Source organism: Rhinoderma darwinii, chromosome 4, assembly GCF_050947455.1.
Source record: "Rhinoderma darwinii isolate aRhiDar2 chromosome 4, aRhiDar2.hap1, whole genome shotgun sequence".
In the NCBI taxonomy this organism is placed as follows: Eukaryota; Metazoa; Chordata; class Amphibia; order Anura; family Rhinodermatidae; genus Rhinoderma; species Rhinoderma darwinii.
In genome coordinates, this window is record NC_134690.1 from 154,326,074 (window position 1) to 154,344,049 (window position 17,976).

Consider the following 17,976-nt stretch of genomic DNA (forward strand, 5'->3'; position numbering starts at 1 on the left):
TGTAATACAGCCATTGCCCCACTCCTGACAGTAAGTGCGCGCACGGTCAGCAGGAGGTAATGCGGGCGGCGCTGCACTAACTAGCGGCGGCGCAGGCAATGAAGACAAAACATGGGGTGTTTTGTAGTGCGCCCGCCATGTTCTGTCTTCAGTGCCACCGCTCATTAGTGCAGTGCTGGCCGCATCGCATCATCCTGACAGCGCGCACTTATCAGGACTCAGGAGCGGGACAATGGCTGTATTACACAGCCACAGCCTCACACTCAAACATTCATGTGTTACTATACTGAGCTGTGCGGCCGCACAGCTTAATATCGAAATACATAAAATAGCGGTATCGAACCATTTGGGGATGCACAGTATCGAAACCGTATCGAAGTTTCGATGCATCGTGCATCCCTAATTCACACAAGGCAGATCTGTTGCAGAATTGTATGCGACTGTCCCATTTATGTGAATAGGGTTTGCAGAAATTCATTCACCCCGGGCAGAAACCATCGCATTCAGGTGAATGGAACTGATTTTCAGTTGCAGAAATTTCTGCAACAAATTTGTCTCCTGTGAATATACCCAAAAATTACAGGTGTGAATTCCGTGAACGACGTTCAATTAAGCGACCAAACAATTAATTTAGAAATCTTTAGCTGATAAAGTTTTGTGTAAATGCATATGTGTAATCGCTGTTAGGGCTGTTAGGGCGGTTATAGCGATCATATTGGCAATCACTAATACGTACATCTGCCTGTTTCAATGAAGCATCACACAGCGAGATAATATGCTGTCGGACCAGCTTTTAATAACCCCCGACACCTCACCTGCCCCACTTAGTCGCCTAGTCTAGTATTCACAGCAATGCTTCACGGAAATAGAAAAAGGTTCAGGGTCTGTAATTGGAAGCTGGTCAGACAACACAGCGAACGTTGTACTGGGATGCCTCCCTTAACTCCTTGAAGCACTATGACGACACTGTACGTCATGGTGTGGGGGTTGAAGTATGGAGCAGGCTGAGCTCGCTCCATACGATGCGGGTGTCAGCTGTGTTTGCCAGCTAACACCTGGCCGTTTAACTGCTTGGCGTCAATGGAGACCGCGGCATCTAAGCCATTAGAAAGTGTGGTTGGCCCCCCTCCAACAGCCCATACCCCCCACATACGAAGCTATTGTATGTAAGGTGCTGATGGCTGTTATGGCATCCCGGGGACCTAATGGCACCCCCCAAGTTTGCCATCTTTCTGCTTCCATTAAACCCTATTAGGTGGTGGTAAAAATTACAATACACTGCAATAGCATAGGGGGACTAATACAATTTATTAAAATAGTTAAATAATGTTTTTAGTAGTGTACGAAAAATATAAAAAATTAAGTTAAATCTTTTTCTAATGTTTTTTTCCTCTAAAGTAAGGAAAAAAAGAAACATAATTGGTATCGCCGTGTCTGTAAAAGTCCAAAATATTACATTATAACCTTATGTAAACTGCAGAGTGAATGCCCAAAAAATTAAAAAGCAATGCTTATTTGAAGGTGGGGAAAGGAAAAATTGAAATTAATAAATTAAAAAATTTTGAGGATAAGTTAATAACGTGACTCCCACTATAGACATTCAATAATTCACAGCTAATATTTCACTTTAAAACAAATAGAAGGGGGTTAGTTTATGAAAACAACATTATGTGGTTTATGTATAGTAAAGTGTTTCCATTTTAACCCCTTAATGACCGCGGATACGCCTTTTCACGGCGGTCATTAGTAGCTTTATTCTGATGCAATAGCCTTTTCACGGCGCTGCATCAGATTAAATAAATCGAGCAGAGGTAGTTGAGCGCTGGGGGCATCCCTGCTCGAACGGGTGAGATCGATATTCGTATCAATCTCACCCGTTTAACCCCTCAGATGCGGCGCTCAATAGCGAGCGCCACATCGGAGTGTTTCTGGAGACTCATCCCACTGACACCCAGCAATAAGATCGCCGAGTGTCTGTGTCTCCGATGGCAGCAAGGTCCCTAATAAAGGCCCTCAGGTCTGCCTGTAATAAATGCCTGCTAGGTCATGCCAGAGGCATGGCCTAGCAGATGGCTGTCCGTTTTAAACGGACAGGCAGTAATACACTACAATACAGGAGTATTGCAGTGTATTATAATAGCGATCGGATGATCGCATATTAAAGTCCCCTAGTGGGATTAGTAAAAAAAAAATGTTAAAAACACACTTTTTCCCGTTACAAAATGCTTTACTATTAAAGAAAAACCCAACAAAATAAAGCAAAAAAGTTGCTTATATTTGGTATCGCCGCGTCCGTAACGACCCAGACTATAAAGCTATTCCATTATTTCACCCACACGGTGAACGCTGTAAAAAATAAAATTAAAAACAATGGAAAAATTGCTGCGTTCTGTGAATCCTGACTTTAAAAAAATGTGATAAAAAGTGACCAAAAAGTCGCATCTACTCCAAAATGGTACCACTAAAAACTACAAGTCGTCCCGCAAAAAAAAAAAGCCCTCATACAACTGCATCAGCGGAACAATAAAAAAGTTATGGCTCTTCAAATATGGAGACAAAAACTAATTATTTTGAACAAAAAAAAGTTTTTTGTTTTTTTTTACTGTGTAAAAGTAGTAAAACATACAAAATCTATACAAATTTGGTATCGTTGCAATCGTAACAACCCGTTGAATAAAGTTATTGTGTTATTTATACCACACGGTAAACGGCGTAGATTTAGGACGCAAAAAATTGCTGTTGTTTTTCTATCCCCCCCCCAAAAAAAAGTTTAATAAAAGTTAAATCAATAAATATGTACCCCAAAATGGTGCTATTAAAAAATACAACTTGTCCTGCAAAAAACAAGACCTTATACAACTATGTCAACGCAAAAATAAAAAAGTTATAGCTCTTGGAATGTGACGATGGAAAAACTAAAAAAATAGCTTGGTCATTAAAGGGAATGTGTTGCCAGAAAAACATGTTTTTTTTATTTTAATTAAACATTTAGTGTGTGGGTGATTAAACATTGTTCAAATTTTTTTTATTTTTTTCACGAGTCAGGAAATATTATAAATTAATTCTAATTTATAATATTTCCCATTTCTGGTCACTAGATGGAGCTATTCCCAAAATTGCAGCATTGCAAAATTGGGTAAAAAGCCCTCGCTCTAGTGAGCTCTCAGCATCCCCCCCCTCCTTTATCCTGGCTAGTGCCGGGATAAACGAGGGGTTTGAACGGTGTAACCTCCTACACTGTGTCGCCATTTTTTGAGCTAACACACAGTGTAGTAGGTTTACATACAGTAGTAAACACACACAAACACGAACATACATTGAAATCTCTTACCTGCTCCTGCCGCCGCGGCTCCCTCCGGCCCGTCCGCTCCGTCTGCTGCCGCTGGTCCAAGTGCACAAGTCCGGAAGCCGCGACCGGAAGTAGTAATATTACTGTCCGGCCGCGACTTCCGGTCCACAGGAAAATGGCGCCGGACGGCGCCAATTTCAAATTGGACTGTGTGGGAGCAGCGTATGCGCAGTTCCCACACAGACACCGTACACAGAAGTGAATGGGACGGGACCCGTTCGCAGTCCCTATGGGACTGTGGCTGCCGTATTCCATGTCTGTATGTGTCGTTAATCGACACATACAGAAATGGAACAAAAAATGGCAGCCCCCATAGGGAAGAAAAAGTGTAAAAATAAGAAAAAGTAAAACACAAACACACAAATAAATATAAACGGTTTTAATAAAGCACTAACATCTTTAATATATAAAAAAATAATTTGTGATGACACTGTTCCTTTAAGGTTTAAAATAGGCCGTCCATTAAGGGGTTAAGACTGAATATGAAGCCGTGATCAAAAATTGGATTGCTTCCTATTGACTTTAATGGGTTCCGTCGGGTTTCTGGTATTTTCGGACGGATCTGTGGTTGAGGCCCCTAACGCAGATGTGGACAGGCCCTTCGTATGTTGGTTAATAACCTTTAAACCTCAATGCTCTCGATCTTTGATTTGTGTTATTCCCCATTTCACCTGCAGACCTCGTATGAAATTGGAATTGTACGACAGTTTCCCTTCTCGTCAGCTTTGCAACGAATGGCAGTAGTTGCCAAAGTATTAGGAGAAAAACGCATGGATTCCTACGTGAAGGGTGCCCCGGAAGTGGTAGCTTGCCTTTGCAGATCAGAAACAGGTGAGGATTAATTTAGAGTGTGGAGCCACATGTAATCCAGTATACACATATGAGAAGATCACATTGGTGGTCCGTGATCTCGGACCTCCACGGATATCTGGACGTATGGAGTTTTTATAGAGAACTTTTTTATTATTGCTCTCTGCAATAGCGATATTGACAGGATACAGGTTGTGTAAAATGGCCTGTGCAGTCCTTACATCTTCAGCTGGATGCAGAATTGCTCCCAACAAAAGCTCACATGGAAGTGGTCCTACGCCGATTGTGTGTGCGCAGCAATATTTGGAGGTTTTAGTGCTTTGTGTATGACTAAAATGACAACAGGACCTCATAAATGAAAGTCGGAATAAGTCATTCACGAGTAGAAAACTTTTTCTCTTTAAATATACTAGCGAGATGTCCTATATTTACTACTAAAGTTACTATAGTTAAATTCAACACAAGCTGCTGTTGTGTTTTTTTTCCGTGTACATCACAATATACACAGTAATAGTTTGCTTTAATTTACTCTTTCTTGCAGTACCTTCTGACTTTTCAGTTGTTTTAGAAGACTACACAAAGCAGGGATATCGTGTCATTGCACTTGCACACAGAAAATTGGAGTCCAAAATTGCATGGCACAAAGTACAAAATATTAGTAGGTATGATGTATTTCTGTGTATGTATTGCACAATTGTAGCAGAATATAACTCGGTTAGTGTGTTTTATATTTTAAAACCGTTACATTAACCCTCTAACCGTTTATTCCGATCCGTGCTTGGGCTGCAGGAAAATTTCCTTACGGTTTAGCCTGGGCAGTGTAACTTCAGAAGGAGCTTGTACTCTAAAGGCTCCAGCTAGAATCTTTGCTTTAAAGGCCAGGTATACCTTTTGAGATTCATATAAAAAAATAAATGTAAATCAAAAATCACTTTGTTAGTGTGTTTGGTGCAACCTTCAAATTAGTTTTTATTACAAATTCTTTTTACTTTTTGAGATACAGCTGCTCTGTACACTGAGCAGTTGCATCTTTCGCTAAGACATGAATCCGTCAGTTCCGCAGACCTGACAGTTTCACTGTCGGCGGGTCCTGCGTGTCTGACACACAGGAGCCATCTGTAAGCTATCACATCTAAGGACTGACTGATTCAGTGAATAGAGCTAGATACAGATCCCCTCTATAGCGAATACAGAGCAGCTGTATCTATAAAAAGTAAAAATCATTTTTAATAAAAAGTATTTACAAAGTTGCACAAAACACACAGATACACCTTTTTATTAAAAAAATGTTTTGCCTTTCAAAGGTGTATATAGCCTTTAACCCCTTAAATACCAGGCCAATTTGAGTTTTTCATATTTGTTTTTTCCTCCCCGCCTTCCAAAAGCCACAACTTTTTTATTTCTTTGTCGATATAGCCATATGAGGTTTTGTTTTTTTGCGCAGCAAGTTGTCATTTTTCATGGCACCATTTATTGTACCGCATAATGTACTGGGAATCTGGAAAAAAATTATTTGCGCGGTGAAATGGGCAAAAAACAGCGATTACACCATTTTTTGGAAGCTTTTGTTTTTACGGCATCCATCAGGTGGTAAAACTACATATTATTATTCTACAGGTTGATACGATTACAGCGATACTAAATTTATATGTTTTGTTTTATGTTTGACCACTTTTAAAAAAAAAAAAAAAAAAAATGTTTGTGTCGCCATAATCTGAGAGCCATGACTTTTTTTTATTTTTCCATCAATTTAGAGGTGTGAGAGCTTAAATTTTGTGGGGCGAGCTGTAGTTATCACCGATACCATTTTGGGGTGCATGCGAGTTTGATCACTTTTTATTCCTTTTTTTTGGAGAGCTAAAGTGACCAAAAAACAGCAATTTGCATGTTTTATATTCTTTATATTTGTACACCTTTGAAGCCCGGAGGCCTTTATTAGGCCCCCAGGATGCCATAACAACCACTGTAAACGGCCGATCGTGCCGCGAGGGGGGCGTGATGGGCGTGTTTGAGGGGGCGCCCCCCTGATTTTAACAATTTAAATGCCACGGTCGCTATTGACCGCGGCATTTAAGGTGTTCAGCAGGCAGAATCAAAGGGATCTTTGATTCCACCCTTTGCAGTGAGGTGTCGGCTGTATAACACAGCCGTCACCTGCTGGGTATGGAGCGAGGGCAGCCCGTGAGCCTGCTCCATACTTCCCCTTAATGGCTTCTGCGTACCAGTATGTGACATGTCGTTAAGGGGTTAACCTGGGGGGGGGAGGCTGTGGGGACATACTGGCAGCTTGAAGGGAGAGGCATCTTTTATTCTTCTCCTGTCCATGTATGGCTTCAAATGACCCCAGGGTGAAGGGGTAAGTCTTCGTTCACATCTGCGCTAGGGCTCCGTTGTGTCGGAGCTTTCTGTCGGAACGGAGTCCTGACCGATACAAACGGAAACCATAGGTTTCCATCTCCATCACCATTGATTCCAATGGTGACGAAACCGGTGCCAATGGTTTCTGTTTGTCTCCGTTGTGCAAGGGTTCCGTCGTTTTGACAGAATCAATAGCGTCGACTACGGTATTGATTCCATCAAAACGACGGAAGGAACCCTCGCACAACGGAGACAAACAGAAACCATTGACACCGGATCCGTCACCACTGAAATCAATGGTGATGGAAACGGAAACCTATGGTTTCTGTTTGTGTCTGTCATGGCTCCGCTCTGACGGAATGACCGTTGTTTCCGTCCATAGACTCTAGCCTATGGGGCATCCGTGACAACGCGTCCCGCATGGGTGCACCTCGGGTGTGAAAAACTTCCTTTTTTTTTTCACGTCTGAGGTTGCCCACGCTCATCTGAATGTAGCCTTAAACCAATGCCAGAATAGCGTTTTACTGTTCATCTCGCTTCACAAAAACCGGAACAAAAAGTAATCAGAAAAAATCCTATGTACCCACAAATGGTACCAATAAAAACCTACAAGTCATCCTGCAAAACAAAAGCCCTCATACAGCTCCGCCGATTGAAAAATAAAAATGTTACTGGTCTTGGAATGCGGCGACACAAAAATAAATAAAAGCCTTTTTATTGTGAAATATAATAAACTATAAATTCAGTGTCGTTCTATTCCTAATAACTTGTAGAGTGAAGTTAACATATATTATTTATACTGCACGGTGGATGCCCTAAAAATCCCAAAAACAATGGCAAAATTGCTATTTTTTTTTTCATTCCTCCAACCAAATAAATTTTTTCATACGTTACATGTTCCCAAAATAGTTCCAATAAAAACTACAACTTGTCCTGCAAAATAAAATGTCTCATACAGCTGCATTGAAGAAAAGTTATGACCGCTGGAACACAGAGGGGGGAACATTTTTTTTTCTAAAATGAATACAAAGGAAAAAGGAAGCAGCGCTCCAGGTAAAGTGACTACAGTGAAACGTTTACTCACCAATGATGCAGACCAGCTACGTTTCAGCTCCTGCTTGGAGCCATTATGAAGGAGGAACTGAGATGAGCTTGTCTGCAGCATTGGTGAATAAACCACTGTAGTCACTTTACCTGGAGCGCTGCTTCCTTTTTCCTTCCTTTACCTATTTGGACCTTCGTGTCGGTCTGCTGAAGCCGGCACCCGGACTGGGACTAGATCCCATTACACGCTGCTGCTCCATTTTGGGCTTTTTCTAAAATGAGTTATGTCACGGAGTTGTTAAACTGGAGTTAAAGAACTTGAGTTATGCGCCAACTATATTTAGCTGAGACATACATATTAAAATCGACACAAAAAAAATCATGAAATCTTGGGGTGGGGTCTCTTTTAGGGGGTTAATGATAGTCACTAGTAAATTATTCTTAACATTTAATAATCTGTTTATAAACTAGTTTGAAGTAATAAATCTTGCTAATCTAGTAGAGCACATGTAGTGTTTTAGCTTTATGTAGTAGTCTGTGTTCCAGCTCTGTCCCTGCTGGATGATCGGAGTCTGTAGAAGCTAGAAAATGGGTTTGGGAACCTACTGTACCTACTGCTTCCTGTGCATGTGTTTGCCTACATTTTTACTGTGCTATAAACACCTACCTCCTGCTTTCCATCCCAGGACGTTCAGTCTATAAAGTACTATATGTATGTATGTATGTATGAAGTGGAGTTGGTGCACTACCTAGAAGAAAAACAGGCTAGCATTTACCCCTATATAACACATAAATATACCTCTTGATGCATTAATTCTTGGAACCTTATTGCAGAGATGCCCTTGAAAACAACATGACTTTTTTGGGTCTGATCATTATGCAAAACAAACTGAAGCCAGAAACTCCAGCTGTTCTTGATGACCTTCGCAAAGCCAATATCCGTATGGTCATGGTCACAGGTGAGCCAAAGCAAATGGAGAATGAAAGAGTTTGTGGTTTTTCCATGTCTACCATTGGTTTCTTAGGTCCTCTTTTAAATCGCGTTAATCGCTGCAACTTTATCCCACTGCGTGCCACAGTGGAGTATGTTGTGGAACAGCCCCGACCTAAAGCCTGAGGACTCCCGCTACTGAAGTCTCTTTCCATGCATGGACAGTGACGCCAGAATCTTCCCCAGAGCCGGAGTCCCTGTGCAGAGCGCTTTCTGAGGACAAGAAGCTGCAGTGACATAACTGTCCCGATACGGAAATATACGTATACATGTTACAGATGCCTAACGGTGGCATCGGTTACACATATGCTCCCAAGTATACCGACATATACCAGCCCAACGGCTATTGAAGCACTATGGACACGTTTATTGTGTGCATTTTGAGATTTCCCAACATTCATGATAGACATAGTTAAGAAACGCTATGTGAAGAGGGCCTTACACTGATCTTTTTTTCTAGGAGACAACATGTTGACTGCAATTTCTGTTGCCCGAGACTGCGAAATGATTCTACCTCATGATAAGGTTATTGTAGCTGAAGCGCTACCACCTAAGGATGGCCAAGCTGCTAAGATTAACTGGCACTATGCAGACAGCATGCCAAGGAGCAATCTGAATGCAATAAACCAAGAGGTTAGTATTTCACTGGGAAGGAGTAATGGCTTATTATATCCACATCTTCTGCTGATACTTGTTCAGCAATATCATGGACATTTTTATAATTTGGGCAAATTAGCGACAATATTTCAAAACGGACTAATTGATGACCATTTGAAACTTCGTATTATGTTGTGCTTGCTATTAGGTTGTGGACTTTGTTCTCCCTCGCAATATGTTATCAATTGACTGTTGCAACTGTTGACATGATATCTATTTAGATAATGCATATATGTCGTAGAATTGTTGTTTTTTTTTTTTTATTATCTTTTTGCCCTTTTGAAACTCAGACAGGCAGCATTTGTATTGGACAATGTGCAAATCCTTTATTAGCATCTTAATGATTTAAACATGGTGATGTCTTGTTCAGAGCAAAACCAAATACTTTCTGTCAAGGAGAAATACAACTGTGTGAATGATTTACTTTTATGGAATCTCTCACATTAAACGTGCTGTCCAATTTGTGGGAAGCATGTTATCAAGCTAGAGAAGCTGACCAGATTAATATCTCTTGTTTTATATCATTCGGTACACAGCACCATGGGTGTAGACTTTTGCCACTAGGAGGCGACAATAGGCAGAAAAAAGTCTTGGCTCGGACCAGGCAGGCCATAATGTTCCCGCAGACACTGGCTAAATCCATTTTAGACTAATGTCCTTCGGAGGCAAACATTACCCGTTTATCAGGTCGTCTGCTACTGTTTTTTATTTTAGTTTGATTTACTTATTTTCTCTCTTTGGAGTTGTCAAACTTCACACACCTAAAGTCTATGGAGGGGAAGTATAAAATTCTCAAAACGCCCCCGACAAAAAAAATCCCACTGTGTGTACTCTGTATGGCTATCCCATTATTCCTTTGGGGTTTTTGCCTATGAAAACTCTAAGATAAGTGGGGTGGTATCCTTTATTGAGGAGTGAACCCTATTTGGGGACATATGGCTGCACATCCTCTCCTGAAAGTTTTTTTTCTCGTGTGGGATTTCTTCCTTATGGTGCCACTTCCCCGCTGTCTAAACCAACGCTAGGCCGCAATTTCAGCCAATCTCGTCACACCCCCTTTTGGTCATGTGTCCCCGGAGGCCCTATTGGCTGGCTGGCCGGCATTCTTTTCATTGGCTGCTGGGAAGAACATCTTATGCCTAAAAGCGGTCACAACTGAATGCCGGCTTTTGCCTAGTGGCGGGCTATAGGTTTGCAGCGTTGTTCCTTCAGCAAGTCCTGCGTCCCGGCAGCATTTTCAGTGCGCCACTGACTGCAGCGGTCCTATCTTCTGCTGCTCCAGGAGCCTTGCATCCTTCTTCAGCTTCAATCTCTATCAACGGACACAGCACCAGGGGGGTCTGGTAGGCCAGCCTTAGGGCTGATTACCTAATTATCTATTGTTTTCCCATAAGAAAGTTACTTAAAGGGAATGTGTCGCTAGAATTATATATTTTTTTTTTCACAAGTCAGGAAATATTATAAATTAGATTCTAATTTATAACATTTCCATGTGCTGGTCACTAGAGGGAGCAATTCCCAAAATTGCAGCATGGTAAATGTGGTAAAGCAACCTCATTGATTTATGCTGCACATTTGGAGTAGACACACTCGCTCTAGTGTCCTCACACAATCCCCCCTCCCTTATTCTGGCTAGTGCCAGGAGAAAAGAGGGGGTTGAATGTTCAAACCTCCTACACTGTGTGCCGCCATTTTCTGAGCGACTACACCGTGTAGGAGGATTAGATACAGTGGTAATCAGACCGTATAACCCGAACATACACACACATCACATGCACAAACATAACTTACCTGCTCCTGCCGCCTCCACTCCTAGTCCTTGCGTCTGCAGTGCCTTCAACATATGGCCGGAAGCCGTGACCGGAAGTCGTCATCTTACTGTCCGGCCGCGGCTTCCGGTCCACATGAAAATGGCGCCGGATGTCGCTCTACCAAAGACCTTCCTTTTGGTCTGTGTGGGAGCGGCGCCACAGCCAGTTTGGGGGGATGTTTTGTAAAAAAAAAAAAAAATCATCCTCACAGGCATTTGGCCTAGCTCCACAAGCATTAATACTCTGTTTCCCTTTCAGGAGGACCCCAAAATGGTCCATTTCTCCCTTTTGTGGATACACTATCTTACTGTCTCATTCGGCATCTCTCTTGTGACCTCTTGACAAAAAGTTGGATTCCCAGACCAAGTCTTCATTCAAAATCGCAGGTTTTGCTCTGCACCCAGCTTTTGCATCCGCTTAGGCCTCGTTCACATCTGCGTCAAGGCTGCGTCGTCAGAGGCTTTCCGTCAGGGGAACCCATGAACAAAACACTGACTAAAACAAACGGAAACCATAGGTTTCAATTGTGACAGATCGAGTGCAAATGGTTTCCATTTGTCTCCGTTGTGCAAGGGTTCCGTCGTTTTGACGGAAGGAATAGTGCAGTCGACTACGGTATTGCTTCTGCCAAAACGTCGGAACCCTTGCACAATGGAGACAAACGGAAACAATTTGCACACCATTGAAATTAATGGTGATTCCAACGGAAACCTGTGGTTTCAGTCAGGGTTCCGTTCATGGGTTCCCCTGATGGAAAGCTCAGACGGAACGCCTGAATGGATTCCTGACGCAGATGTGAACGAAGCCTTAGTGGGGTGTACTCGGTTCAGAGTAAACCGCTGCACCGTAGTTTCTTTGGTGGAGCGTTGCAACAAGACTTGGATGCAGGAAAACTCCCTCTTCCATCTAATTTTGTATGCGTGTGCTGGCCAGGATGGTTACAACCTTTTGAGGCAGTTCAATATGCCCAATTCCACTCCAAGGAGAAGGCGATCCTGGTAGCTCTTGACTGGCCTTGTCGGGCCTAGGCTGCCAACATCCTCTATCCTCTCGCGGGCATGCCCTGGCACTTCCTTTCTTAAAAGTCCGCTATTTCACCAAACTTTTGATCAGATGCGTTTAACGGCTTAGTCTGAAATATCGGTTTATAGAGACCTCAAACCCTCAGCAATGTTGTAAGCCAGGAAGCTTGAATCGGCCATAGTGATCCACCATATCTGGAAGAATAATTTTCTCTGCTGTGAAGAGTGTAGATTCCATCCAATGAACCTATGGGATGTTTTAAACCTAGACTCTTTTCTGTAATCAGATCTTGATTTGGGACTTAGTTTGACTTTACTTAAGGGTCAGGTTCTTGCTATATCCATCCTTTTTCAGCAAAACCTGGCCCTTCGTTAGCAATTTAAGACTTTCCTGCAAAGAGTGGCTCATGCCGTCCCATTCAGACAACCCACTGAGCTTTGGATCGCAATTTGGTCTTCGGAGCACTTCAGCTAGCTCCTTTAGAACCCTTGTGGGATGTTTTACTGCATTTGCTTTTCTGGAATATAGCCTTCCTGATAGCTGCCACTTCCATCATACAGATTTCGAAACTTGCTGCCCTGTCCTGAAAGTGTTCTCTTTTTTTTTTTTTTTTTTTTTTTTTTTTGATCTATAGGACTTTCCAACCTATCCCATCCTCTCCCCTCGTCCCAGGTTTCCAAATTAATGAGGAGATCGTCCTCACCTCTTTCTGCCCTCCCCCATCTCATCCAAGAAAACAGGCTTCACATTGTCTGGATGTGGTGAGAACCGTCCAAGTCTATCTGGCTGCAGCAAAGTCTTTTCGGTGGTCTGAATCTTTGTACTGTAGTTCCTGAAGGCCCACACAAGGGTTTAGCACCGTCCATTGTTGCCTTGTATCCGGTCTGTGATGACGGAAGCCTATCAGTCCAGAGGTAAAGTTCCAACCACTTCGGGTCATTCTACAAGGGTTGTTTTTCAGGCATCAAGCTTCAGTTGCTCACGTGTGCAAAGCCGCTACCTGGGCTTTGGTGCACACTTTATAAAATGTCACTAGATACTTTCTTCGGCCTACTTTAATGCCAGTCTGGGTCATAGGGTGCTGCAGGCAGCTATGCGGTAGGCTGTCACATAGATGTACCTTCGTTTTTCTTCCTCTTTGACTTCCTTAGGTTTTCCCATGGTGCTGTGTCTGCCAATTAAATAACTGAGAAAATATAATCTATGTACTCACTGAAATCGTTTTCTTGTTGTTTTCATTGGGAGACAAAGTTCCCGCTCTTTTTGGTTTGATCAAGGCCCGGGACCTGTTGTTCTGGCTGTTTGGTTGGTTTTTCCCCTGGAATCGTGTACATGTTGTTGTTTTTATCTCTTCCTATTGCTTTTATGTACAAACTATATAATTTAGCCAGTATCTGTCAGAGAAAGACCTGCCTGGGCGAATCAAGACTTCTTTCTACCTATTTGTCAGCTTCCTAGTGGCAGGGGCCTATACCCATGGTGCTGTGTACCACATTGATGCTAGAAAAAGATTTTGAGTGTAACATTCACCGGGGGAAAGAATTCAGTACAACTTGTAATTTTTAATTGATTTGCATTTCTGCTCATTCTGGACTTAATTCTTGTCATGAATTTTTTTTATATTTTATTAATCATATTGCTTTTAGTGTGATATGAACATAAATTTTTTGTGTTCTACTTTTTTCTTAATTTTACTTCTCTATGGGGGCTGCCGGTTTTTTTTTCATCTCTGTATGTGTCGATTAACGACACCTACAGAGATTGAATACGGCACATACATCCCCATTGAGAATGCAAACGGGAGCCGTTCCATTCTCTGCAGCGTACACCGTCTGTGTGGGAACGGCACATGCGCCGCTCCCACACAGACCAAAACGAAGCTCGTTCAAAGAGCGAAATCCGGCGCCATTTTGATGTGGACCGGAAGCCGCTGCCAGACAGTAAGATGACTACTTCCGGCCGCGGCTTCCGGCCATATGTTCAAGGAAGCGAAGACGCAAGGAATAGGAGCGGAGGCGGCAGGAGCAGGTAATTTATGTTCGTGTATGTGATGTGTGTATTATGTTCGTCTTATACTGTCTGCTGAGCACTGTATCTAATCCTCCTACACTGTGCAGTCGCTCAGAAAATGGCGGCACACAGTGTAGGAGGTTTGAAGATTCAAATCCCTCCTTCTCCTGGCACTAGCCAGAATAAGGGAGGGGGGATTGTGTGAGGACACTAGAGCGAGTGTGTCTACCCTAAATTTGCAGCATAAAGCAATGAGGTTGCTTTACCACAGTGACCATGCTGCAATTTTGGGAACTGCTCCCTCTAGTGCCCAGCACATGGAAATGTTATAAATTAGAATCTAATTTTATAATATTTCCTGACTTGTGAAAAAATTAAAACAATGTGTAATCACTTAAATAATAATTGTTTAACTAAAAAAAAATACAAAATTCTAGCGACACATTCCCTTAAGAGTCAAGTGGGTGGTGCTAATCAATGATTGACAGTTATTTCTTAATGCAAACTTCTACAATTAGGGCTGCCCACTTAACTTTTAAGCCAAGTAGGAGCAGGGATTCAAATCAATAAATTACAAGTTAAACTGAATCGATTCTCACTAAATTATATATTAACCTTCTCAGCTCCTCCTACTCTATAATATGCTGTCTGCAGGTTCCCTTCAATGCATCCAGATGTTTGCAATGACGCAGTTGTGCCTTTTGTCCCTCAGGTTATTCCTATGAAGTCACTGAATGACAGTCTTGAAGAAAATCAGATCATTGATTACCATTTTGCAATGAATGGAAAGTCTTTTGCAGTCATAATGGAACACTTTCAGGACCTTCTTCCAAAGGTTAGACCGCATTTAAAATGTCTCGATTTCTAACCAGCTCTAATCTATGAGGTTTACTTACTGATGCTTTGTTTTCTAGTTGGTATTACACGGTACAGTGTTTGCACGAATGGCACCTGATCAAAAGACACAGCTGGTGGAAGAGTTGCAGAATGTAGAGTAAGTAATAGATTACTATCCAGTGTGTCCCAATTTGAATCAAATGAGTCCCTAAAACGCCCCCCCCCCACACAAATAGTAAATGGCTTAATTTACATTCTTGGCTATGTACTGAGGGAACGCTCCCCAGGGCTCTGCTCTATCTAACCTTATGGGGATAAGTTTATATGTCAAAAAGTATAAATCTGTAAATGAATACAAATAAATAAAGGTATGACATTGGTGAACCTATTTTCATACACTACTTTGAGGATATTTCATGTGATTAAAAGTTAGTGGAAAGTCTATTTTGTATGTCTTTTCATGTCTTTGTAAAACCTTAAATGTCCACAAACACAATAAGGGCTTATACCTGTGAAAAAGATCTTCGCCAATGTGCCTAATTTGTTAAGACTCGCCCCTTTAGAAATGCTTTCTAGAGACACTCATAGATCCTTCTTAGTAGCATCGTTGAAGGCCTGAGCTTCACATGACCACATCTGCCCCCAGTATTTACCAGAGTGCCTGAAAAGTCTACGTATTTTAGTTTGGGGTAATCAAACACTTTTTTTTAAAAAATGTGCTTTTTATTTTGCATTAAGCTGCTAAAATGGGGGGGGGGGGGGCGGAGGGCACTACTACAGAAAATACTCATCTTGCCAGTTCTAAACTTCTCCAACTTCGTTTTCACATTCTTGCAGGCTGACACATAAGGGCCTGTTCACATTACCGTCTGGTTCCGTTTGTGGTTTCACTTCATCTGTTCCCCTGAAGGAATGGCTGAAGTACGCTATTGTTTCCATTGAAAAAACAAACTTTATGGAACGGAAACAAGCTGAAACTGAAGCATTACCATTGAAATCAAAGGTAATGCAAATGGAAGCTATAGTTTCCGTTAGGCATTCCATCCATCAGTTCCTCTAATGGAATAGATGAACGGAAACCCCAAATGGAACCCGACAGTGACGTGAACAGGCCCTTAGGGAATAGTTCCTGGGCCTTCTAGTTAACTAGTCTCATACTGTTAAAGGGCTGGTATAATAGCAGGGTTCACCTACTCGTGTCACCCACTATTACTACCTCCTTTATATTTCAGGGTCCCTAGGGTTATATAAAATACACAGAACACTGTAACTGATCACCGTATAGTATCAGTATACCCTAATACATATAACACTTTAATATATATATATTGAGTATACTCACACTATACGTAGTACAGTATAAACACGGTATCACAGTCCCAATTTATACCACCACCCACTTACCTAAACATACAGTGCATTCACTCATGCTTTCTTCTGTGAGACCCTCCCCCACCTGGCTCTAACTAAAATACATAGAAGTTACGTTACAATACAATACACATTCTCACTTTTTCTGTCCCTCTCCCTCCTAGCAATAACTGTCCCTGTGCACTAAAGGGTTAACAGGATAAGGAGGATAAAGTGTTCAGGTAATGTGCAGGCAGTTGAGAAAGGGTTGACCAGGAAAGTGTTGTGTAGGCAGATGGGTAAGATGGGGCACCAGCTCGTTGTGTAGGAGGGAGAATTAAGGCGTAAGTGTATAGGGGGGGGAGAGGTGAAGGGTTAAGTGTGTAGAGGGGAGAGGGTTACGTGTAGCTGCTGCTACACGTGGATACTTAGCCGTTCATGTGGTCCAAAGTTGGTGAGTTGCTGTCTCTTGAGGGAGGCAGGAACATGAGGCAAGAGTGTGGGACAGTTTGTCCTTTTAAAGCCTCCCGTGCACATCTGTGTGACATCACATGCTCATGCACGTGCAAGTGGGGGGGGGGGGAAGCCATGTGACATAAAAGAGCGCAAGTTTTAGGCCCTATTCACATGCCGGGGATTCTTGGTCGTGTGATGGCCGTTCTTTGAACGGCCCTCACACGGCCACAGTAGGAACAATAGACCCCAAATGGGGCTATTCACACGGCCCATGGAACATGCCCTATTTTGGGCCGTTCTCCTGCCCGAAGTCTATGGGCCGTGTAAAGCACGGCTATCACTGCCGCTGATCACTGCCGCTGATCACTGCCGCTCGCTCGTTCTCTTCTCCTCCTCACAGTGTGAAGTGCATGTGAGGAGGAGGGTATTTTGTTTCTCCCTGTAGGGGATGAATCCTTAATCCCCGGCCACACCAGCTCCAGGAGAAGTCCCTGGCTTTACTGTCCATTTATGGACTGTGACGTCAGGAACCTCTGAAGCGGAATCCCAGGCACTGTGGCCGGTGATACCGATCCAGGAGAAGTCCCTGACTTCACTGTCCATATATGGACAGTGAAGTCAGGGACTTCTCCTGGAGCTGTCCCGTACAGGAAGGTAGGGGGGTGCCATCTATGGGGGGTGGCTATGTACAAGGGTGCTGTGTATCATTACCTACAGGGGGGGCTGTGTGGCATTACCTACAGGGGGGGCTGTGTGGCATTACCTACAGGGGGGCTTTGTGGCATTACCTATGGGGGGGGGCTGTGGCACGATCTACAGAGGGCAGGGTGTGGCATTATCTACAGAGGGAAGTGTGTGGCAGAAAATTTACAAATGAAATTCATCCTTTTTTAAAACGGACACGGATAAAAAGGATGCAAAACTGGTCAAAATCGGCTGTTAAAAACGGAACCAATGTAAAACGGCTGAGAAAAACTGACCAAAACTGACTTTTTTTTTATCCGACGCTCGGACCCTGTCATTTGAATAGAGCCTGACGCCTCATTCACACGACCGTGTGTGCCGTCCGAGTCCCGTCAGTGATCCGAGGAAAGATAAAACATGTCCTATCTTTCCTCGGATCGGGGACTCGGATCATTTTTCACGGACCCGACTCTCCCGCTAAAGTGAATGACTATCGGGTGCCACTCGGATGCCGTCAAAAACTGCTTGAGTGGCACAACGGTCGTATGCATGAGGCGTTACTGTGTACAATTACCCTTCCCTCCCCCTAAATCATA

The 17,976-nt window shown here is 42.8% G+C and overlaps 1 protein-coding gene across 3 annotated transcripts in view; it reads left to right on the top strand.

The window, feature by feature from the left end:
• The window catches only part of ATP13A3 (ATPase 13A3), a 123,714-nt gene that overhangs the window by 70,361 nt on the left and 35,377 nt on the right, over positions 1–17,976 (top strand). For all 3 annotated transcript variants that reach the window (XM_075861751.1, XM_075861752.1, XM_075861753.1), the window contains 6 exons: positions 4,027–4,180; positions 4,701–4,821; positions 8,396–8,520; positions 9,013–9,185; positions 14,766–14,888; positions 14,968–15,047. In XM_075861751.1, coding sequence (XP_075717866.1) covers positions 4,027–4,180; positions 4,701–4,821; positions 8,396–8,520; positions 9,013–9,185; positions 14,766–14,888; positions 14,968–15,047 — 776 coding nt within the window. The remainder of the gene's footprint in view (positions 1–4,026; positions 4,181–4,700; positions 4,822–8,395; positions 8,521–9,012; positions 9,186–14,765; positions 14,889–14,967; positions 15,048–17,976) is intronic.